The sequence below is a fragment of the Schistocerca nitens genome, chromosome 6, assembly GCF_023898315.1.
Source record: "Schistocerca nitens isolate TAMUIC-IGC-003100 chromosome 6, iqSchNite1.1, whole genome shotgun sequence".
Lineage (NCBI taxonomy): Eukaryota > Metazoa > Arthropoda > Insecta > Orthoptera > Acrididae > Schistocerca > Schistocerca nitens.
The window spans coordinates 717,290,214-717,314,142 of NC_064619.1; the positions used below are offsets into that span (position 1 = coordinate 717,290,214).

At 44.9% G+C, this 23,929-nt stretch overlaps 1 protein-coding gene across 1 annotated transcript in view; it reads left to right on the top strand.

The window, feature by feature from the left end:
* LOC126263155 (junctophilin-1) overlaps window positions 1-23,929 on the top strand; it is a 948,615-nt gene that overhangs the window by 683,557 nt on the left and 241,129 nt on the right. The window contains exon 8 of the mRNA XM_049960189.1: window positions 17,141-17,443. Coding sequence (XP_049816146.1) covers window positions 17,141-17,443 — 303 coding nt within the window. The remainder of the gene's footprint in view (window positions 1-17,140; window positions 17,444-23,929) is intronic.

The window sequence follows — 23,929 nt, forward strand, 5'->3', positions numbered from 1 at the left end:
GTCCGCAAAGCAGAGTGCGTACAGAACACTCGTGCAAACTATTCCTGAGTACTGCTCGACTGTTTGGGATTCGTACAAGGTCAGATTAAAAGAAGACATCGAGGCAATTTAGAAGCGTGCTGCTTGCCTTGTTACCGAGATTCGAACACGGGAGTACTTCGTGATCTCAAATGGATCTTCTCGCGAAACGCTATTGAGAACCTGTGGTGAACAGATATTTGCTGCTAACTACTGAACGATTCTACTGCCGCCAATGTAAATATGTGTAAGGACCGCGAAGACAACATAAGAGAAATTAGGGCTCGTACGGAAGCATGTAGACAGTCGTTTTTCCTTCGCTCCATTTGCGGATGGATGACTAACAGTAGTACACGGTACCCTCCGCCGTACACCTGACGCTAGCTTGCGAAGTATGTACGTAGTTGCAGATGTAGATATATGCGGTTTTCTGGAAACAGTGGTTTTGTAAATGGTTGCGTTTTCATCTGCCCCCCCCCTCCCCTCCCTCCACGTTAATACAAAAGAACCCGTATACTCGACATGTCATACACACAAACAACTGTAAATAGCAGCGTAAAGGCCTGGTCCGTCGAATTTCTGAGGAGGAAGATTAGTATCGACACAGACAGCATTACGGGCGGAACTCTTAGTCGGATAGGGTGAGAGAATAACGAATAACCGCGGCGTCACCCTTAAGTGCTTTTCGCGAACCGCACTAAAACTATGTCGGAATCAACCCTGTTGGCACAGAGCTCGAATTAATTTGGTTAAAAGATCCGATATACGATGCAGAAGTGTAGTTAGTTTTTCATCATTCCCTCTCTTTCGTTGACCTGCCCTTGGGTGAAACAGAACCTCACGAATAAAGTTATACCGTAGAAAGCGTCTCCGCCCTGTGCAGTAACACAAGCCTCACATCTGTGGTCCGTCAGCGTATATGCTGCAACGATGACCCCCTTTAATAGACTGAGGCCACGTAACTTCAAACAAGAGATTTTTCACACATTCGCGTGGTTGATTCTGATGTTCCTTGAGTTAGCAAGCATGACTGCACTGTAATTAACATCTGCTTACGAATAAATGTAAAGGTAGAAAATAACATACTAAATAAAAATTAATAAAAAAAATAGAAAATAATGACTTAACGACAATATTAGAGGAGGATACGTGTAAGTGGATATGAACGAAACTGCACTAAGTGTTCCAAAATGTTAAGAATTTCAGGGTTGGAGGGTTCCAACACCTTAACAGAATCCAGAACTGACCCAGAAGCTGAAGAACGTATCTCAAAACATTGCAAGTATGAACAAAGGAGACAGCTAAATATCTTTAGAAAACGCTAGATAGCAACCACACTGACAGCGAGACAGTGAACAGATTTTAGTCTTTTATGTAGATGCTAAAACAAATCAACTTTTGTATAACACATCATATCCTAACACAAAATTTCAAATGTGTTAGCATGTCTCAGGATTATGCTGTTTAAAGGAAGTAAAATAAGTAAAAAAATCGAGAAATTGGAAAAGTCCTCACACCTCGTATCAAACAAGTCTACATATGTGTTATATGATTCTCCGGAAGGCCGAAGGTACATGCTACGATGCTTCTGTTCTGAACCCCGTGTTACTTCACGAATTTTATAATTTATAACCTGTTGTACACTACACAGCACTACACCATACCACACTTCGCAGTTGCCGTCAGAAGCAAAAATTTTCAGATTTTTTCTGGGTTGTTAGCATCTGCTGAATATAACTCGGGATTCAGAGGTGCTGTGATGTGATGCCACCCAAGGTGTAGAGTGCAGGAGAGAGGTGGTTGCCCCTCCTGGTCATCTCTAAGGCTCATCTCCTCAGTGCCCTAGCGAGGAAGTGGTGGTTGGGTCTTCTCCCGTGGTGCATCTCGTTTTCATGATGCATGCCCTCTTATTGGTCGTGTGTCGCCCATGTAGGCTTGCAGTTCGTAATCCGACATTTGGCTCTCAGCAAGTTCAGATTATGCCTCAATTCCTCATTCCTTATTGTGCTACGGAATGGTATATTACCAACGAAGTTTCTGTTTGCCCTGTAACGAATTACTTATTGTCACACTCCCAGACAATGTGATCCAGCGTGCCGATTGCTCCACAGCCACAGACATATTGGCGTATTTTTAGTAAACAGCTGGGATGTGGACGGTAATGTATATCTCCCTCGGCCGGCGGCAAGTGCTTCATTCATGATTTATCTTTTACGTTAGAAAAGAAGTTGCAGGTTCTCTTCCCAGTTTCTGATATACCTGTCTTTTACGAGTCTCTAGCAGTGCATGTCTTTGTTTCCTTATTGGGCGTGGCTCATGATTCTGGCGACACAGAAAGTGAGCGAGGCCTGAAACTACGCTGCGCACACATAAAAAAATTGTTGAACCAATACTTCGACACATTGCAAAGCGACAGTCTGGTGCCTCACTCGTCACAAATGGCTGAACCACTCAGCAAGGAGAGAAACTTGAAGACAGCAATGCTCAGGACGCCGCGAAGGCTAACTGAACCATCATGTACTTGCGTGGCACCTAGCAAACCCTACAGACAGGTACAGTATCATTCAGCTGTCATTAACAACTGACATAAGTAGATTTCGGTGTGACTCAAAAATTAAAAGAGGCCAAAACAGTATCAACTTTCCAGCATAGAAATACCAACCTGCATCACAAAACATCATTTACAAGGGAGAACTGAAGAATATGATACAAGAAGAGGAAGCTTATGACGTTTAACAAAGTTATCCGCAAAAGTAGAGTAGAAAAGGTAACGAGACGCCTAATTTAGGTTCCGTAAGTATAAAGGCAAATGATGTATTTCTGAGATGAAAAAATAGAAGCAAAATACATCACTATCATTGTGCCGAAGCTCCGAAAGGGAGAAAACCATCCGTGAGCGCATTTCTTCCCGTTCAGAACCGAAATGAAAGCCTCTATATAACATCTACAGCTCACAGGTAGGAGTAATAATAGTGGAAAGAAAGACAAGATCGAGGTAATAATGGTGTAAGACAGGATTGGAGTTAATCAAATTGCGCGCCGAAGAAGCACTGAAGCGAGTGAAAGAAAATTACAGAGGACGAATGGATGTGCAAGGGAAACAGGCAACAATGTCAAGGTTTGCAGACTGCGTAGACATTAAGGATAGCTGACAGGAAGAGTTAAAACATATGATGAAAGAAATGAACAGTATAGTTAGTTCATAATATTGCTAAAAGGTAAACAAAGCAAAGATGACTATGATGAAGAGTAGTAGAAATAAGAATAACGAAACAATAACACCAGAACTGGACACGACACTGTTCTGGAAAAGGTCTAAGAATCCTCCCGTCTACGAAGTGAAAATAGACACGGTACCCGAAACAAGAAAGATACCAGAAGGATTATTTGAAAGAATACACCGCTATTTGACAAAATATTTCTGTATATTTCTTGTGTACAATCTAAATTTCGGCTTTCACGCCATTACCGAATATATTGATCTTAGACCATTACCGTATTTTGCTGTGTACTGTGCAGGATGACAAATTCACAGTTCAACAAACTTGCTGAACTCCGTATTTGTCATCCTGCACAGTACACAGCAAAATACGGTAATGGTCTAAGATCAATATATTCGGTAATGGCGTGAAAGCCGAAATTTAGATTGTACACTACAAATGTACAGAAATATACAGTCAAACAGCGGTGTATTCTCTCAAAAAATATTGTATGACTGTCACTCAGGAACGTCGCAAAATTTATACCAGAAGGAGTTTGGCACCGGGAAATAAAGCTTTCTTAAATTAGATAGGGCCTTCAAATATTGCTTTAAACTTCAGAAAAAAAAGTTGCAGCGACTGTTATCAGAAGAAAGGTCAGCTGCTATGGCATCCAGAAGTACACTGCCTGAAAAAAAAAATGGTTTGAAGCACCTAGAAGGCGTGGTCGGATATCGTCGAAAGGACAATGTTTTGAAGTGGAGTGTCAGTGGTGACTCGGTTGGTTCATTCTTGGCTCCTGGTAATAGCCGCGTTGTGTCAAGTGCTAGGGGAGAGACGTTGCAGATGGAGCTGGAGGTATTAACGCAGAGGCGGTGGCCGCCGTCACAACAACCCCACACCCGCGGCCACGCCCACACGCGGAGCCTCAGCTGGGGCGGCCGCCGCAGCCACACCCACGCCGGTGGCCTTCGCAGCGCCAACAGGTGTCCCGCTGCTGGCTGGGTGCGTGGGCGGCGCGGCCCCGCGCACAGCGTGGGCGGTGTCAGCTGTGAGGACGGCCTCCCTTTAAAACAGAACTGCCACGAGGCAGCGGGCAACCGCTGCACAACACTGACCTCCACCCGTCTCGCCCCAGCACCGGGTCCCAGCTCAGACACTAGGACCCACCTACAAGAAAACGACCGTCTCAGTCACTACCAGCGCAGATCCTGAAAACATAAATCTCTCGAAAACGTAGCTTGTGTTTGCTACATACGATATCCCGAAAATCGCGGTTTCCCTGTTGTCTTCCGGACGGTGTCTCACAGCTTGTGCTTTCTCCCCCTGCTCCCCACACTGTAATATCGATAACAGCAATAGTAATAATGTATTAAATATTAAAATATAACAGTAAATAATAAAAATAATAATAACAACAATAATATGTTTACAATACCACTCGCTGCAGCCTCACTTGAAACAAATTCCTATTTAGAAAATTACATAATTTTAAAAGCATTCGTCCGGAAATTTTAAAAGTCCTTGTGTGTGATTTTAGAACATCGATAGCAAAAAAGTGTCACAGCTTTGAGAATGTCCCAATTTTCGGGATATGAAATCGAAATGAGCGCTCACTATTATCGGTATTTCATTTAAAATAAAGTTCGTGACCTCGAACGCTCAAAGCCGCACGAAAATGTCAGAATATAAATCGCACATCCCAAAAACAGCGATATGAGCTATTCGCATTCAAAACTGCGCGTCATACCAAGAGACTAAATTGAATTCAAGCTCTAAGAGAGGAACTGGGGTAAGACGAAGAAACAAAACATCGATATAATACGACGAAAAGCCAAAATATTTAAGATCTGAACAACAAACGTTTTTCACCGACCTCATAATTTTGCACAACTGCTCAGTCTTCAAAGTGCAGATGCGGGATATCAGTAAAGAGGTCAAAGCAAAGTGGAACAGAACAATGTGAAAGTGCATTCAAGCCGTCCGGTATCATACTCCACACTAAATACATTTTCAAACAATTATGTTGGTATGTCAACGTCATAACTTGTCCTTTAACAAACATATTGTATCATAGGCTGAGTTGTCGAGGTCATGCACGTCCGTTGTTCACTGAAATTGTGGTGATACGTCTGGAGGGAATGGCTATACTAGTATATAATTGGGGAAAATGCTGTTTCCTTGAGTCGATTCTGCTACCAATCGAGAAAGACAGTCTACCTCTTATTATTTTCTTCGTAGAGGGTCGTTGTCTTCATGTCGTCTTTACTCAACGTTCTTTTATTTTCCAGTGCTACCTAAGATCTCTGGAACAGTGTTGGAGTTATTGGCAGTGGGTATGGTCAGCTTGTGAACGAGTGACTTTATTCTAGCTGAAATGTTCTCTGCAGTCACCATGGGCGGTATGCAAACGCGTGCATATCGACAAGCCCCAACGCAAGGCACTGGAAAGTATCCTGCGTTAAACACAGGTTGCAGGTTGGAATTTTCTGAAATTTCTTCCCACTTTCGCGACTCTTAGTTTCGTGTAATTGTACTCTCCGAAAGTTACCTCAGAACTCTGGAAATTGGTATATCGCTTATAGCAGGGTGTCTACCGCACCAAGAATCTTAAAAAACCGGGAAATAACAGGGATTTTTGCCCGTCTTTAAAAATCCGGGAAAAACCAAGGAATCTGATTTTTAAGTCTTAATTCTATATGTTTTAAATTAACATTTTGGAATGAACCCTACCTATTGTTTTGAAGAGGAATTAAATTTATTATGGCAGTGAGGAAGTTCTTTGGGTGATATTTTGTGACTTCACTTCTTCAAACACGGCGTAACATACCCGGATAATTTTATTTTTTTGCTTAATCTCGTTCGTTTTCGGTAAACTTCGATTATAAAGTAGTTAATATTCCTGCTGCTGTATGCAGTACAATAGCTACGCGCACGTGACACAATCATGGTATGTTGAACGTAATTAAACGCAAAACAAGTCTGCCAGTCTCATAAAACAGCAGGATTAGAGAACAAGATGACCTCATAACCCGCAGCGCAGGAGAAAAAACATAGTTGCGAGTGGCCACATTGTTTGTTACTCGCCGCTGCGTGTAGCCCAGTCTTCTTTTTTTGCTGCTGGACTGTCGAGCGATGATTGTGTACTGAAAAAAGTTAACTTATAGCACGTTGTTACAATTTAAACAAAATTCAGTACGTCTACTGTATTGTTAATTAGATTACAAAAGTTGTGTTGTAGTCTGCAGAATTAATGTCAGGTAATTTGATAACCTTTAGTTTCTTGTTGCCTTATGTATCGATTTGTAAGAATGATTTAATGCGAATTAAAATGCTAGTGTAGTAATAGTAGACACGTGGAGAGAAAAAGTTTTGAAGCCGATGCACAGTGAAGGAATGCATAACTGTATACATAACACATTATTAACTGCGGCACTTACGAATTTCTTTTTAACCAGCCAAGAATTCAATTCACGTGGGGCGCGGTAAACTGTTGTGTTTTTCCTAAGGTGGTCAAATAAGTAGGACTAATTATTGAATTAAAATTTTTTTGCGGAAAAACGATAAAAATCCAATTTTTAAACTATTTAAAATAAATTAAATCCTACATTTAAACAATTAGTTGTCTTCATGCTGGCAACAAACACTACTACATAGAATTTGCTGTGTATTATGGCACTTATTGAAATGTCAACCACTAGATATAATCCATTTTATGAGTTGGAGTATCCTTGGGTTTGGGCCTATCCAAAATCTAAAATCCCTGCATGTTGCATATGGTGTCATAAAAGTACAAACGTAGGATGAGTGGGAAGAACTGCCCGCCAGAGTAACACTAAATGAAATCGGCTCAAGCATTATCTGGATACTTCAACAAAAAGTGTGAAATTAAATGTATTTTTCAAACAGTTACCGGAGAATACTGAAGAACGTAGTGTTATTGGTGCGATATTTTAGAGGATATAATTATTATTGAATTTATCCGACAAGCATGTACAATGTCCATTGTTCCAATACGTATTCTCTTTGCTAGAAGGCAGAGAAGGATCAGTGACAGCACAAATGTCCAGTTCTCAACAAAATCACATCTGAAACACCAGAACCAGCCAGACTGTAAACAAATGGGCTCAAGAAATTTGTATTACAGGAGAATGTTAACAAAAGCAGAAATATCGTGTTGCTTGATTGCAGCTGATTAACGTTTCTCTTTTCGAGGCGCAGCAGCCGCTGTTACAGATTTTAAAACTACTTTACCTGATAGTGAAATTGCAACTAAAATGCAATTAAAAAAGGACAAATTAGCATATACCACACCACAGGGTTTATCTATGTATTTTGGAAACTAAATTGCAGCAGATCTTGAAATATGTTCTTTTATAATATTTGGTGTTGATGAAAGCTTAAATAAGGTGTCCCAGCGGCAATAAAAGCATAGCCTAGTACGCTATTTCGACCAGAAGCTTGGTCTGGTACTAACATATTCTTCTGTTTTTCTCAACAGCACTAAAGCAAATAATCTGAAAATCTGTTTGAAAAGAATAGGAGAAGTTAACTTGAAAAAAAAAAAAGGTCAGTTGTCTATGAATGATCCAGCAGTAAACTGAAAGGTTTGAAGGAAACTTAATTCTGAGCTAAGGGATAAAGTCCTAGTAGTGATACTCTCATTGATGTAGATAGTTTTGGCTTGCATGTGGTACATGGTGCTTTTAAAGAGGACATGAAAGCTACACATTGGAAAATAACAGAATTGTTGAGGAGTTCACATTTTCTTTTCAAAGATTTCATGCTGACGGCATCGTGTTTTCTTCTAAAGTTTGGTTCAGTTCGATGGGTTAAAAATGTGAGAGTAGCCACGAAAGCAAATATAAAGCTAGGTTTCTGGAAAAATTGGATTGAAACATTTGAGACAGAAGGTTCAAAAAATCCTCTGGACAAATATAATCATAATTTCAAAATTGTCGCAAGCGCTCTGAAAGATGAAATTCTCCCAGCAAAGTTATCTTTTGTTATTACGGCTGCAACATTAGTTTAACCCGTTTTGACACTCTTTCAGTCAGAAAAGCCGATGGTAGCTTTCCTTTACTTACATATCTAGAAACTTCTGTAATGGACAGAGTTCTAAAGAAAAGTGTGTTAGAGAATAGAACTTAAAAGTTGGTCTTCCGTCACATCCGCATATGTTACCAGCCAACGAAATCAACTTACGTTTCCAAACTAACCATGCTTTAAAAACCGAAGTGAAGAATTTTTCATAACTACAAGTGCTGCAGATTCTAAATCAGTGCCGTGAAGCGTATTTGGCCATCCTTAAAAAACTGATGGATAGATCTCCTGTTTCTTTTAAGTTGACGAGACCATCTCTTGTCTTGACCCAGGTATTATAGCAGAACAGCCAGCAACAGATGAGTAGTAACTTGTGTCTTGTTCAGATGCGTTAAGTTGCCAGGAGCTGTGGTTCTCGGGAGCAAAAATAGACAAAATAAAGCAAGATATATGCAAGTTGCCTGATCCAACTGAAGCAATAAAAAATTTCAATTCGGACACACAGACTGAATAAATTCTGGTTTTCTCTCATCGCAGACTCGCCTAAGTCTTGACCAAATTTCCTTTCAACTGTGAAAATGGTACACTCCTTTCTCACGAAAATTCTGCCCTTGAAAGAGGTTTGTCCGTTAATAAAGATTGCTTAGCAGAGAATCAACACGAGGAAAGTATTTTTACTTTCCAGGTTTCTCACAACGTTGTACAGAATGCTGGTTGTGTGCGCAGTGTTTGAGTCCCTAAGACCCTCATTCACGCTGCACAAAATACTCGTTCAAACTATGTGGAATGTATTAAGAAGAAAAAAAGAAGAAGAGAAAAACAAGACAGATCGACAAGAAAGGCAAAAAAGGCTACTTTAAGAGAAATAAGAAATAGAGACGAAAAGACAAAAATTTCTACGAGAAGCAGCACCTTAAGCAGCAGAAACAGATGCAGAAATTACAGCTCTGCCACAAAATTTTTAAAATGGATTATAGTTAAATGTATATAATATTTGTATTTTATATTTTCTTTCCAAAGATACACTGACGTGTAATGGATATTTATATGAAAAACTGTTTAGTGAATGGACTAATTTAAAAATATATATATAAATATTATGAAGACTCATTAAAATTTATGTGTAATCAAAGAAAAGCACACATGTTACGTGAAAAGTGTAATGTTTCTAAAATAGGAAGATTGTGTAGCTACGTTTACTAAGTTAATTCAGAAAAAAATTCAACTGCATTTATTTGCGAGGAAGGACTAACAATGGTTTTCGAACTGAACCTGTAATACGGTCTATTTAATCACATTTTAACAATATTTACGTAACCACTTTTTGTTTTTATAAATATTATATAACAGTTGTGCTTATCGCAGAAGATAATACTTTTTTTGAAATAGTGTACAGAATATTTTGATCTGCCATGTTAGTTAACTTTTAGTAGCTAGATTCTGCAAGTATTTTAATGGGGAACTTTTTTATCAATTTTGTTACTAAAATAAATGACAAAGTAGAATTTCTCTATGGCTTGTGCATTCTAGTAATAACATGTGAATATCAAGCTGGAATATGCAAAAGACATTTCCTTCCTACCTGAAAAAATCTTTCGTAAGGTTCAATGTGACTTCAAATGAGTGTAGCAGTTGACAATGTAAAATCCTTGAACAGCTAATCTTCTTCTTCTTCTTCTTCTTCTTCCGCCATGCATTAGGCTTTCCCTCAGCCTGTTGCAGCTACACCTGGTCCTTCCATCTTTCTGCAGGTCTTCCAATGCATCCTTTACCTTGCGAAGTATATCGCCAAAAATTTAGTGGTGATCTTGATTTGTCCTTTCGTAACAGATGGGATGTCCATTTTTGTCGGTATTCGTCAGTCTTAGTGCTTATACCGAAAATATTTAATTCCGTCCTGATCTGTATTTCTTTTGTAGTCTAGCTTGGTGTATTCTGCTATGTAGCCGAGGAAGTACATTTGATTGGCTTGTAATCTTATTTTATCTTTCTTTTTCATTACCCAGGATTCACTTCCATATAGTAATGTTGGTATTCACATAAGTTTTAAATATGTTCCTTTTCTTACTTTACATTGGAGGGCTCTACTGATAGTGCCATTTAAGTATTAAAATTTCTCGATTTTGTCTTTTTCATCTAGGTCTCCCCTGTACGACAGCATGGTTCCTAGAAAATTGAATCTACCTACTTGCTCTATAATCTTGTTGTCTATAATTATTTTACTTCTTACTGGATTTTTCCCACAGCAAGCCATGGCTTTTGTTTTTGTATTGATATTGACATATTATATATCTGGCATGTTTCGTATAGTTCATATGCAGCTCTCTGCAGTCTATCTTCATTATTCGAAATTAACACTTTGTCATCTGCTAATAACAAAGTCATAATGTAATCTTTTTGGTTGAAGTTATATGTACAGTCCTTCAGTTTCATTCTCCATTGGCGTATAATGTCGTCAATGTGTATATTAAAAAGCAGTGGAGAGAGGCTGCAACCTTGTCGAACTCCTAAATTAATAACCTTTGTTGTTTCTTCATTATCCCCAATTATTTGGATTCTTGTATTGGCATAGATCTTTTGAACTACCTTTACAATATGTATTGGTATACCTCTTCTTATTAAAATTTTCTAACAACTAATAAAATATGCAACATATTAAAAATTAGAATTAATCCAGCCAGAAATTTGAAATTGGGTTTGGAGTAGACACGCTGAGTAGTCTTAGTGCGGGGGCGAGGGGTGGGGGGGGGGGGGGGAGTGTCATGACTTCCGCTCACAAAACACGTGCCCGTAATTACGGGAACTGCATCCGGCATCAGGTGCTGCAAACCTTCTGAATCGTAGGAGTGAGTTGTCAGATCCATGCCACGCAGAAACGCCGCTGTGTCGTGCTGCGCAGGTGGACCAGCATGATATTAAGAAGGTGGTCGTAACAGTTTGGCTCGTCAGTGGACATAAACAGTGATACGTGCTGCAGATGTTCGTTACTCATCTCGTAGTGGGATAGTACTGTATTCCTTCCCTTTGTTAACTTACAGCTGACTAAGCATATTTTTAACGTGTACACATCTTAGATAATTTAAACCATTAAATAACTGAGCTAGTCCCGCTACGGTTGCTTCGACAGAAGTATTTGCCAACTCTCCTCATCGTCCTTGATCAGCTACGAAGGTCATGTTGAATTTCTTTCAGACACAGTTAGTTTAGCATTTCATAAAAACATAGATTATAATTCACATAATGATGAGACATATGCATTTCCGACACTGTATGGTTTTATATTTCGAATAGAACCATTTTACAATTGACACTTTGCTGTAACGGGGACATTGATGCTTGACAATGCTCGGCGTATACAGTTACCTATAAATCATTCAACATAGTGAGCACGTGACGTTCAAGAACGAACTGCGGTTGACTGACGGCTGCCTCCTTTCTCTTGAATTACTGAAACTTCAACCACAAACTTATCCAAATCGAAGAATAACTCCTGAAGTTGATGGAAATTCGAGAACTTTAACGCAATTGACGCGTCTGAAACAGAGTGGATGTTACTCAAATATATAGTTTCGTTGTATCGTGGCGGTAACATCAACGCTGTTCCTACGAATCTTGCGTCTCCGTCGTTCGCATTACGGAAAGGGCATACGACTAAACTGACATGCAGCTTGAACCTCGGAACCTGCACGCTTTTCGCCTGAAAGCATTGTGCCCGAATTGCTGTAGAACGGCCTTCCTCTGCCTGTGCAACCGGCTGTAGGCAAATGCGCTCCACTTGTCGCGTAACTTAAACATTCGAAAGCAACAGGTGGGCGACGCCTTGCGCGCCCCGTTAATTGTACTGGCTACCTGTCACCTGGACCTAGTTGCGCCATACACATCTCGTGGTCTCCCTCCCAGAGAGAATTCGTAATTATTTTGTGAGGTAAAAGAAATGGTTGTTTGAAGCAGCAAACTTCTTACTAACGTACGCTCTACTTAAAACTGTTCCCCATAACTGGCTTGTAGTCTATCTTGATAAACATGGTGTTATTTTTATTATTTATTTTATACCGTCTTAGCAGCGTGTCGGCAGCGATTCTCGTGGCATTTATTTGACAAGTCGTTGGCAGGTTTCCGTACGTATGTGGCAGCACATGTCTATGCACTGGCCACGCAATTCCCGTAATTACGGTCAGATGGTTTGTAGGCAAGGAACTGGCACCCGATGGCGTCCCAGATGGGTTTCATCAGTTTCACGCTAGGTGAATTTGGTGGCCAAGGAACGAACGTCAGTTAACTATCATGTTTGTCGAACGACTACATCACGATTGTGGCCTTGTGACGAGGAAGTTTATCTGCTGGAAGATGTCATCCACATCGGGGAATACATCAAGTGTGAAAGTGGTCCACAATAATGTTTTTATAGTCTACTTCTTTATGATACCTTTCCTTTACCATGAAAGCCCAGTTTAATGTCCTCCATAGCGTAATATTGCCACCCCCCTCCTTCGCCAGGTACCGTCCGTGGCGTGGTGCATGTTTCGTGGGACCTGTTCGCCAGGACGACGGCATTCCCGGACACTACCATCGGCCTGAAATAGCAAGAAACGTGATTCATTGTAGCTGGAGACACGTTTACATGGATCCATGGTCCATTCTAGACAAACTCGATGATCCCATGCGCACTAAATTCGTAACTGACGCTGCCGTTGAACCAACATGGGGACACACATGGGTCGCCTGCTGTGGAAGCCCATGTTCAACATATGCGCACAACGGTCTACTCAGAAACACTTATGCCTGCACAATCATTGCACTGTGTCGTCAGATTTACTGTACTTCGCCACCTGTCCTGCTTTACAAAGCAGGCAGTCCTCCGACAGCCACGTTCTGTGATGAAGGGTGGACGTCCAGAACCTCGTCACCTACTCATGGTTTTATCGTTTTTTTAACCACTTTCCGTAAATGCTCATGACAGAAGCACACGAATAGCCAGTCAGCTTCGGCTTTTTCGAAATGTTCGTTCCACGCTCTGGGCATATCAATCTGCCCTTTGACAGTATCGCTCACGTCAGTGTAGTTCCCCATTGACAGTCCGTATCGTCGCTAGAATGATTCATCATTTGGGGCAAATCTATATCGTATAGAGATTATTGTGGCATTGCTGGCCGAAGACCTCGAGGGGTTGTTCAGGCAAGTAATTTGTAAGGAATTCGTTGTTCCACCTACAATGGACACTTCCCACGCGGTGTATGATAACTGTGTCGTAAGTGCATCTGCTGAGTGTAGATGACTGTAACGAAAGTGTCATTTTTATCTTGATTAATAATGAGGGACAGGAACGAGTGATACTAGGGGCCGGTGCAGGAACTAGTAGTCTCGGATAGTACGTATGGAGCCCGGGCTGAACGTGCCCATCAACAGGGTGATATGCCCTCACTCCGTGAGATTCTGTGGAAAGGTTTGGAATTTATTGCCTGATAGTCGCACGAAACCTGGTGATCCGGAACTTCACACCACCACTTTTCGCCCCCTTTCGGACAAATACTGTTGCTGAATATTTCTTCCACTACCAAAATCAACTACGTCTGAGTCGAGTGACATCATAGAGGTGTGCGTTAGTGACTATCAATATTTTTAAAGTCCTGTATTACACTATATAATAATAATGTTGTGCGGCGCAACGCCTGGTGCAAATCTTTCATGTGGACGCCGCTTCGCCGACTTGTGTGTCCTTGAGCCAACGGGACCTGGAGTTGGAGGCGATCACCCATCCAAGTACTGAGACTGCCCGACATTTCTTAACTTCGGTGATCCGGTGAGAGCCGGCATATTGAACGTGGCAAGGCCATTAACTTCCAGTGTGCGGAAATGAAATTAATTGCAACATTGTATAATTGTTGCACGAAGCTTAACCATTATCAACATATCCTTCAAATTATTTACTTTAAGCAAGAATTTTTTTAAAGAAGTGACAGTACCAGTGCACTTTTGTAACAACAAGAATATTTTTTAAACATAAACTGATTTTGAGTTATTGCTGCAGAGCATTTTTTTGATGCTACGTTATGTGTTGTTTGAACTGGTTTGAAGTGTAAATTACAGAAATTCAAGAGCAAAATTGCAACCATTTCCACAAAATATATTTGCCCTGAAATAAGACCAGTGCAACACAGAACAGTACTTCTCTCTCTGTTGCATGTCTCATATGTAGTTCCAAAGAGTCTGCATTGTAAGTCTATTTTCTTTGTAGTTTTGCACGATTTTCCGCAAGTGTCATTTTCGGTTCGTACTATATCTCAAGAACCAGACGTAGGAAGATAATACAACAGCACATTGTTGAGTATACAATTTCTTTTTTAAAATTATTTATAAGTAGAAAGAATATGTATTGGAGAAAATTTGGTTTAAATGCCCTGCTATTGTCGTTCTAAACTGACCCCAAAAAAGAAAACGAAACCGCACATTTGTACAACACAGCGTCTTTCTCGCAGCTTGTTGTTAGAGAAAACCTGTTGTTTGAAAAATTTATAGCGTATATTCGTCCAGTGGTTATTGCAGTATCATACACAAATCTTAAGTAAATCGGTAAAGAACTTTTTCAGATCTTTGATAACAACGTGTCTCCTATATATATAAAGTCGACATGTATGTATTATATGCATTATGTAGCATATGACGGACCGAATGTTTTTTAGAGCCTTACGGAAAACTTCGAAGTAAATCAGTGAAGAACTTCTCATGGGGTATCTCTTCCTGAATGTTTATTTAATTATCATGTAAAAATTTGAAGTGAATCGGTTAATTTTATCTCTCTCATATATATATATATATATATATATATATATATATATATATATATATATATATATATATATATATATGAGAGAGTTAACCGATTCACTTTATACTCCTGGAAATTGAAATAAGAACACCGTGAATTCATTGTCCCAGGAAGGGGAAACTTTATTGACACATTCCTGGGGTCGGATACATCACATGATCACACTGACAGAACCACAGGCACATAGACACAGGCAACAGAGCATGCACAATGTCGGCACTAGTACAGTGTATATCCACCTTTCGCAGCAATGCAGGCTGCTATTCTCCCATGGAGACGATCGTAGAGATGCTGGATGTAGTCCTGTGGAACGGCTTGCCATGCCATTTCCACCTGGCGCCTCAGTTGGACCAGCGTTCGTGCTGGACGTGCAGACCGCGTGAGACGACGCTTCATCCAGTTCCAAACATGCTCAATGGGGGACAGATCCGGAGATCTTGCTGGCCAGGGTAGTTGACTTACACCTTCTAGAGCACGTTGTGTGGCACGGGATGCATGCGGACGTGCATTGTCCTGTTGGAACAGCAAGTTCCCTTGCCGGTCTAGGAATGGTAGAACGATGGGTTCGATGACGGTTTGGATGTACCGTGCACTATTCAGTGTCCCCTCGACGATCACCAGTGGAGTACGGCCAGTGTAGGAGATCGCTCCCCACACCATGATGCCGGGTGTTGGCCCTGTGTGCCTCGGTCGTATGCAGTCCTGATTGTGGCGCTCACCTGCACGGCGCCAAACACGCATACGACCATCATTGGCACCAAGGCAGAAGCGACTCTCATCGCTGAAGACGACACGTCTCCATTCGTCCCTCCATTCACGCCTGTCGCAACACCACTGGAGGCGGGCTGCACGATGTTGGGGCGTGAGCGGAAGACGGCCTAACGGTGTGCGGGACCGTAGCCCAGCTTCATGGAGACGGTTGCGAATGGTCCTCGCCGATACCCCAGGAGCAACAGTGTCCCTAATTTGCTGGGAAGTGGCGGTGCGGTCCCCTACGGCACTGCGTAGGATCCTACGGTCTTGGCGTGCATCCGTGCGTCGCTGCGGTCCGGTCCCAGGTCGACGGGCACGTGCACCTTCCGCCGACCACTGGCGACAACATCGATGTACTGTGGAGACCTCACGCCCCACGTGTTGAGCAATTCGGCGGTACGTCCACCCGGCCTCCCGCATGCCCACTATACGCCCTCGCTCAAAGTCCGTCAACTGCACATAGGGTTCACGTCCACGCTGTCGCGGCATGCTACCAGTGTTAAAGACTGCGATGGAGCTCCGTATGCCACGGCAAACTGGCTGACACTGACGGCGGCGGTGCACAAATGCTGCGCAGCTAGCGCCATTCGACGGCCAACACCGCGGTTCCTGGTGTGTCCGCTGTGCCGTGCGTGTGATCATTGCTTGTACAGCCCTCTCGCAGTGTCCGGAGCAAGTATGGTGGGTCTGACACACCGGTGTCAATGTGTTCTTTTTTCCATTTCCAGGAGTGTATATATAAAGTATCATGTAAAAATCTGAAGTGAATCGGTTAACTTTTCGAGACGATTGCTAACAAAGCTTCCTTTTTATATATGTATGTGTTACAGAAATATGTAATGTAATGTCTGTTCGAACGTTTCTTAGAGTCTTGTAATGTCTGTTCAAACGTTTCTTAGAGTCTCGTATCACAATTTGAGGTCAGAAGTACTTTTCGAGATATCTGGTAACAACGTTCCCACTTTATATATTAAATATATTTATGTATTTATTTTAGCGTATGTCCGTCTGAATGTATATTACAGCATAGCGTAAGAATCTGTAGCAAATCCGTCAACAACTTTGAGATTTTTGGTAACAACGTCAAAGGACGTCCTGTCTTTATATAGAAGTGTAGATAATTTCCGTCATGCATTAATTTAAATCGGCGAAGGAGACAGGCTGGTATGTAGGAGCGAGCAGAGGACGGAACATTGCGTCAAACCTACAATGTATTAGGGGCGGAGATGGGACGGAACCTTTGCGGCACGGATGCAAAGTGGTGTAGGACGATAATGCTGAGACGTTCCTTTTCCGACAGGTGGGGAACGCCGTGTCGTACGAAGACGGCGTGCCAGTCGGGGGCGGCGTCGGCGGCGGCGGGAGCGTGGGTGGCGGCGGCGGGGGCGGCGGTTCGCTGCAGCGCAACACGCCGCACGTGAAGGCGTCGGCGGGCGGCGAGCCGCCGGGCTTCAGCTACCAGCAGACGATGACGGACCGCTTCGACCACTACAAGCGGCCGCCCAGCCGCGACTCCTCGGTGGACCGCTACGCGCGCGCCACCGCCTCCGCGCGGCTCAGCATGGCGCCCTCCTCCAGGCAGCCCTCCGTCGACAAGGCCGTGGTGCGTGCCCGCTGCTCTCCCTTTGCTTACTGTCGTATTCTTCACTTCTTCCCTTGTTACTTCCTTTTTCTTTCCAGTAGAGCTGTTGCATATCGTATGTGTTCGTTGCTACTGACAAGAGGAATCCGCCATAGGTGGTTCTCTGATGCAGTCGAAACTTGGCGTGGTGAAAGAAGGGTGAAAATAAAGGGAAACCTGAATAAAATTTTCTCGGTTTTCAAGCTGCGTCAATTCCGATAAAATCCTCGAGCCTTCGTTGGCTATCGCTGCCGTCGTCGTCAGGAGTAAAAACCACTGACTGTCGGGACTGGCAGTGTTTTCGGCTCTGGCACCTAAAGCCGTCGGCACACGGACCGTGCTGTCGAACGTTAACGGTGAGCGTGCCAAGTTCAACGTGCTGCTGAACGCTCGGGAACGATGCGACTTGTGCATACGGTACGTGGGCCCCAACGTGGTATACGCGATCGCAACGCACTCCAGCGGCAGTTGCGGGATGTTTCTAGTTCGGAATCACACTGTTTACTCAACAGGCGCGTGTAAAATTCCCACGTTAGCTCTACTAAAACGCACATTTCCTCCATCGTCCAATCAATAAGGACACGGGCTTATAAAAGTTCCATTACAAACAGTGCGTTACGAATTTGGAATACTTTCCCGCATAAGATAAACATTTCATCATTCCCACTTTTTAGTAAAACACCAAGGTCAGTCTTACTTGATCACTGTTGCTACCCAGTAGCAGAATCTTTGCAACATGTCAATTACGAAGCGTAAAAGAAAAAGGAGCAAAATATCTTTATACAAGTAGCGCAAGCTGTCCTGCACATTATGCCAATCGGACAAAGTCACCCCTCAAAAAAAGGCGAACTTATATTTATATAACATCAAATATTATAGTATATACTTATATTAAACTAATAATAAAGTATCAGAACCTAATAAAAACGCGAATGTTAGGAAAAAAATTTGGTAGTGTCAAGACGCGAACCAGCGCCGCACTAAATAAGAGAGTGTAGGTCAGTTACGGAACTTTTTTTTTTTAATGAGTGTTCAGTTATGAGTAGGTGGAGACAAGGCGGGCAGGGGTCGGAACCAGAGGCCTGGCCGCGATGTCTCCCCCTCCCGTCCCTGAATCACTCCCTCAAAGTAGCTTTTTGAGTTATTTTTATTTTATTTTATTATTTTTATTGTGTTTTTTTACCAGGAACAGGGTTAATGAACAAAAGATCTTTATTGGTACAAACTTAAATACAACAGAAATGCCATCCTTCCGGCGAAAATAACATAAGACATTATACTCGTACAACGCGAGCAATTTTGTTTTTATGAACAAGGTGTAGGAAAAAAAAGAATAATAATACTGATGTAAGCTAAGAGGCGTGAAGCAATATACAGTGGAGTGAGGGAAAAACCCGCGTTTTCTGGTATAGCGCATAAAAGAAAAGGAGGCGCGTGTCCATGCGCCTACTCCACTGTGGGTTACAATGTAGAAAGTAGCGCGGGGGGTCTCAGATGTCAGCAGGGGGGGGGGGGGGGGGCGGGAGTGTTGTCGGCGTGTGGCACCATCCAACTGAGCGGGGGCGACGTAAAGATCGCATGTAGGTAATTGGCGAAGAAGGCGCGGTAGCGCGGTCGGTGTTCGACTTCACTGTGGGCGGTTTGTAAGTACTGCCAGAAATCAAGGCGTGATTTGTCGCCATAATTATACATGTAGGTGATCGTCCATCCCTTGACCCATACAATCGTATGATTTTTGGTGGCGGGGAAATAAGTATCCTCAGGATGGATAAGAGTCCATGGGTCAATCGAGTCCGGCGGAACGCGGAGGTAACAGGCAACGAACTGTCGGGCTAGTTTCCAGACGTCACTGGTGGCAGCACAAGTCAGTTGGTGGACATCGTCATCCACGAGGTGGCAAATGGAACAAAGTGGAGAGTCCCTTAGTCCGCTGGCGTGAAGACGATGATTTGTGGCTAATTTTTCATTTGCGACTTGGTACCATGTGGCCCGGACGTTGGAGGGAAGGAAAGGCTGGTGGATGTGACGCCAAACCGTGGGCTACCGCGTGGACGGATGTCTCAGTTCGATATTGTTGCTGGATATGGAACGAAGGAGTGGGGTTTAAAAATCTTTAGGTCGAGGAAAACGCGTGGTCGGTAAGTGTATGTGAGCATAACTGAAGTCGACGATGAAATCAGAAATGTGCGTCAGATGGTACTTGATGTGTCCGGCTGGTACTGGTGCTGTTATGGTCGCGGGCACAAGAATTTCCAGCAAGCTGCGCGTAAGGGAGGTGCCACCGTGCCACTGCTTGTGCATGGTGGACATGTACAAGGACGCCGCGCGGAGTCGCACATGGACAAGGCCGAGGCCCCTCGCTCGCGGGGGAAGGGTGAGCGTGTCGTAGCGGACCTTAAAGAGCCCACCGGCCGTAAGGAAGTATCCAAAGGCAGCCTGGAGGCTACGTCCAATAGTTAATGGCAGCGGGAGGACCTGTGCAATGGGGACCATTCTGGACGCCACATGTTGATTCAGGTATTGGACACGTTGTAAAGAATAGAGTCGTCGGAGAAGATTTTATCGTGCGGATAGTTTGGAGTGCACGCCGAAAATTGATGGCAGCGGTGCGGCGCACGGTGGAGGTGAAAATGATACCAAGGTATCGTAGTTTTTGTACACACGGGAGAGGTGCTAAGTCGTCGTGTGAGAGGCCGCGTCCAATGGGCATCGCCGCGGATTTAGCCACATTCATGTTGCTGCCCGCTGCAATGCCGTACGTTGATATCAAATCAAGTACCGTGTGTGTTTCACTCCGTGAGCGGATCAAGAGGAGGAGGTCGTCCGCATACGCACGACATCGAAAAAAAAAATGGTTCAAATGGCTCTGAGCACTATGGGACTCAACTGCTGAGGTTATTAGTCCCCTAGAACTTAGAACTAGTTAAACCTAACTAACCTAAGGACATCACAAACATCCATGCCCGAGGCAGGATTCGAACCTGCGACCGTAGCGGTCTTGCGGTTCCAGACTGCAGCGCCTTTAACCGCACGGCCACTTCGGCCGGCCACATCGAAAACTGTGCTGTCGCAGAGTGAGACCAGAAAGGTGGATCGTGAGACTCCCGATGAGTGGCTCCAGGCTTATGGCATAGAGTAGGGTCGAAAGTGAGCAGCCTTCTCGTACGGAACGCCGGATCGCCACTGGTCCCGCCACACAGCCATTAACCTGAATCAGCGATTCGGCGCTGCCGTATAGGCGCCGGATCACGTCGATAAAGGCTGGTGGAAAACCCATGCGGTTCATCACTCAGAACAGAAAAAGATGCCGCACTTTGTCGAATGCGCTGTCAAAATCAATGGCAACCACTGCGGCGCGGAGTCTGCACGCCGCTGCCAGTGCAATTAAATCGCGACATTCTCCTGTGGCCGTTTGTATATTAACTGAGCCGCCCGGAGATGTCTGTTCCGGGGATAGAATGCTGGGCAGGACCTTGCGGCATCGCGTTGCCAGTAGGCGCGTAAAAATTTTACAGTCTGCGTTAAGCAGTCAGGGGACGGTGATATGCCGGTCGAAGTGGCCGTGCGGTTAAAGGCGCTGCAGTCTGGAACCGCAAGACCGCTACGGTCGCAGGTTCGAATCCTGCCTCGGGCATGGATGTTTGTGATGTCCTTAGGTTAGTTAGGTTTAACTAGTTCTAAGTTCTAGGGGACTAATGACCTCAGCAGTTGAGTCCCATAGTGCTCAGAGCCATTTTTTGACGGTGATATGCAGTCGTCACACCTGGTGTCGGTTTGTGGATAGGTATAATAATTCCCGTGACGAAGGACGGCGGTACGGCGTTCCCCATCGTCAGCAGTTCATGAAACATCGTTGTCCACCGTGACGCCACTAGTGTGAAGAAAGCGCGATAAAATTCTATCGGCAATCCGTCGACACCAGGTGACGTATTCAGAGCGCCTTTTTTGATTGCATCGTGGATTTCGTCACTCGTAATGGGCTCCATCAGCTCGTCCGCTTCGTCGCTGGTGAGGGTGCGAGTTACGTGTGGTAACACAGACCTCAGCGTGGTTGTCGGTAGTCTCCTCCTGGTACATTGTTGCGGTAGTGGTCGACAAAGGCACTGACGATTTCGGCCTGGCAAGTGACGTGCTGGCCGCGACAGGTGGTGATCTCGGTGATGAGTTGTTGTCGTCGATGTTTCCTATCGGAGGCGATATGATGCATGGTCGTATGTTGTTGTTCCGCCGAATCTTGACATCGGGTTCGCACCATAGCCCCCTGCAGTCTACGGCGTGGCAAAGTTACAATTTGCGCCTTAATCCGGCTGCGTTCCCTCTGGGTGTCGGGGATGGGCGGTTGGGCGTCCAGGTCGCGGAGAACGGCGTAGAAATAGTCGGTAGTGTGCCGGCGCCACGTAGCAACTTCCTTTCCATACTGAATCAAAGTACGTCGAATGGCAGGTTTGGCACATTCCAGCCACCAGGTCAAGGTCGTGCAGTATGTAGGTAAGCGACGTTCACAGGTGGCCCGTGTCTCGGTAACACGTTGAAGACATTCGGGATCATGAAGATGGGAGGTGTTTAGCTTCCACGGTGCACGACTACGCCAGACCACTTGCTTGGGGAAGAGAATGTTGCAGATGTAGGCACAGTGGTCCGAAAAGGCCAGGGGCCAAAGTTCTGCACCTTGGACTGCAGGTGTGAGTTCCCGAGAGACGTAAATTCTATCAAGGCGGCTCGCGGAGTGACTCGTCTGGTAAGTATGTCCAGGCGCGTCGCCGTGCTGAACTTCCCAAGTGTCGCGGAGCAACAGATCTCGGACGACAAGACGCAGTTCTTGACAGGTGTTGTAGTGGGGCACTTGATCTTTAGGGTGCAATACACAATTAAAATCACCCCCAAGCAAGTAATGGTCGCAGCGTCCAAGAAACAAAGGAGCGATTTCTTCTGAATAGAAGAGTACCCTGTCGCGTCTGCGGGTGGAGCCTGACGGAGCGTAAATGTTGACGATACGCGTCCCCATGACGGTGACGACCATGCCTCTAGCAGATGGAAGGTATGTGATATCGGCCACTGGAATGCCTACTCTGGCGTAGATGGCTACGCCGCGTCCCAGGTGGTCACCAGGAGAAGGAGAAGTGTTATATCCCGCGACGTCTGGAAGTGTGGCCAAGTGTACTTCCTGTAGTAGTGCGATATCGACGTCCGACGCCCATATCATCTCTCGCAGCAGTTGAAGTTTCACGGGTGAGCTAATGGTGTTAGTGTTGATCGCCGCTATTCGGTAGGTTTGGAGCCGTACCCCGCCGTGGAGGGGAACTCCACCAGCGGAGGATGAAGAGGGACGAGGCAGCGGCGAGTCGTGCCGTACGCCACCTGACGGCGTTATCAGCGGCGTAACGATGCTTCCGTCTGGGGTAACTCTGTCCCCAGCGTGTGGTCCGGGCCCTCATCGACGTCCTCACTCCACACCATTGAAGGCGCTGTCGTTGTGATGGTCGTACGTTCCACTTCGGTCGTAGGGGCGGAGGACGTCTCGGGGCAGTCGCAACGGTGGAGTCCATTGGTTCAGGAGCACCTGAGCGAGCCAGTAGAGTAGGCATCGACGTATCCACAGTCGGCGTCATGTTGTCGTCATTCGTATCGTCGTGTAGGTTCTCCGAGGCCTCCTCGGGTCGGACGGCCTCTGGAGCATCAGGGGGAGATGATCCGTCTCGTTCCGAGACCGTACGGCGCCTCCTCTTGCGCCTCTTTGGTGAACGTTGTTTGCGGGTTCGTCCCTCCGTGTCGGAAGACGGAAGGGAGTCGCGTCGCTCTGAGAGGAAGGCCGTCGCGGGAACGTCAAATGAAGGCGTGTCCATATGTTCAGGCGGGTGGGTGTCGGAAGTCGTCGCTGTTAGTAGTGGCGCCGGAGTAGCGTCAGGCTTCGAGCGCGATGTGTCGGCCCCGGCGGTATTCGTAGCAGCTGGGAGGGTCACCGGTACGTGGTCCGATGGGCGGCGGCCGGTGGGAGGGGAAGAGAGCGCCGATGCATAGGTGATCGGTAAAACCGTCGTCGGAGCCGGAGGTGCCACGGTAGCGGCTGGCAATTGGGTGATTCGTCGCTGAAGACACTCAGATCTGAGGTGGCCTTCTTTGCCGCACCCGGAACAGGCCTTTGGGGTTGGCCGTCGTATATGATAACCGCGCGGCACCCGCTAATTTGCAGGTAAGATGGCACGTGGTGATGGAGGTCGATGGTGATCTGCCGTACACCGTTAAGAACGGGGTACGTTTGGAATTGCGCCCAGCGTTCGGCAGTGTGGCCATGTACAGTGCCATAGGGGCGGAAAGCCGCGATAACCTCTTCCGCCGGAAGCTCGAACGGGAGCTCGAAAACTCGTATGGTGCGCATTCCTAAGCCGGCATGGTCGACAGTGACCGCTCCGACATTGCCGTCGGCGTGGCAAAAGCGTAATCCATGGTTGGTGTCACGAAGTATTCTTT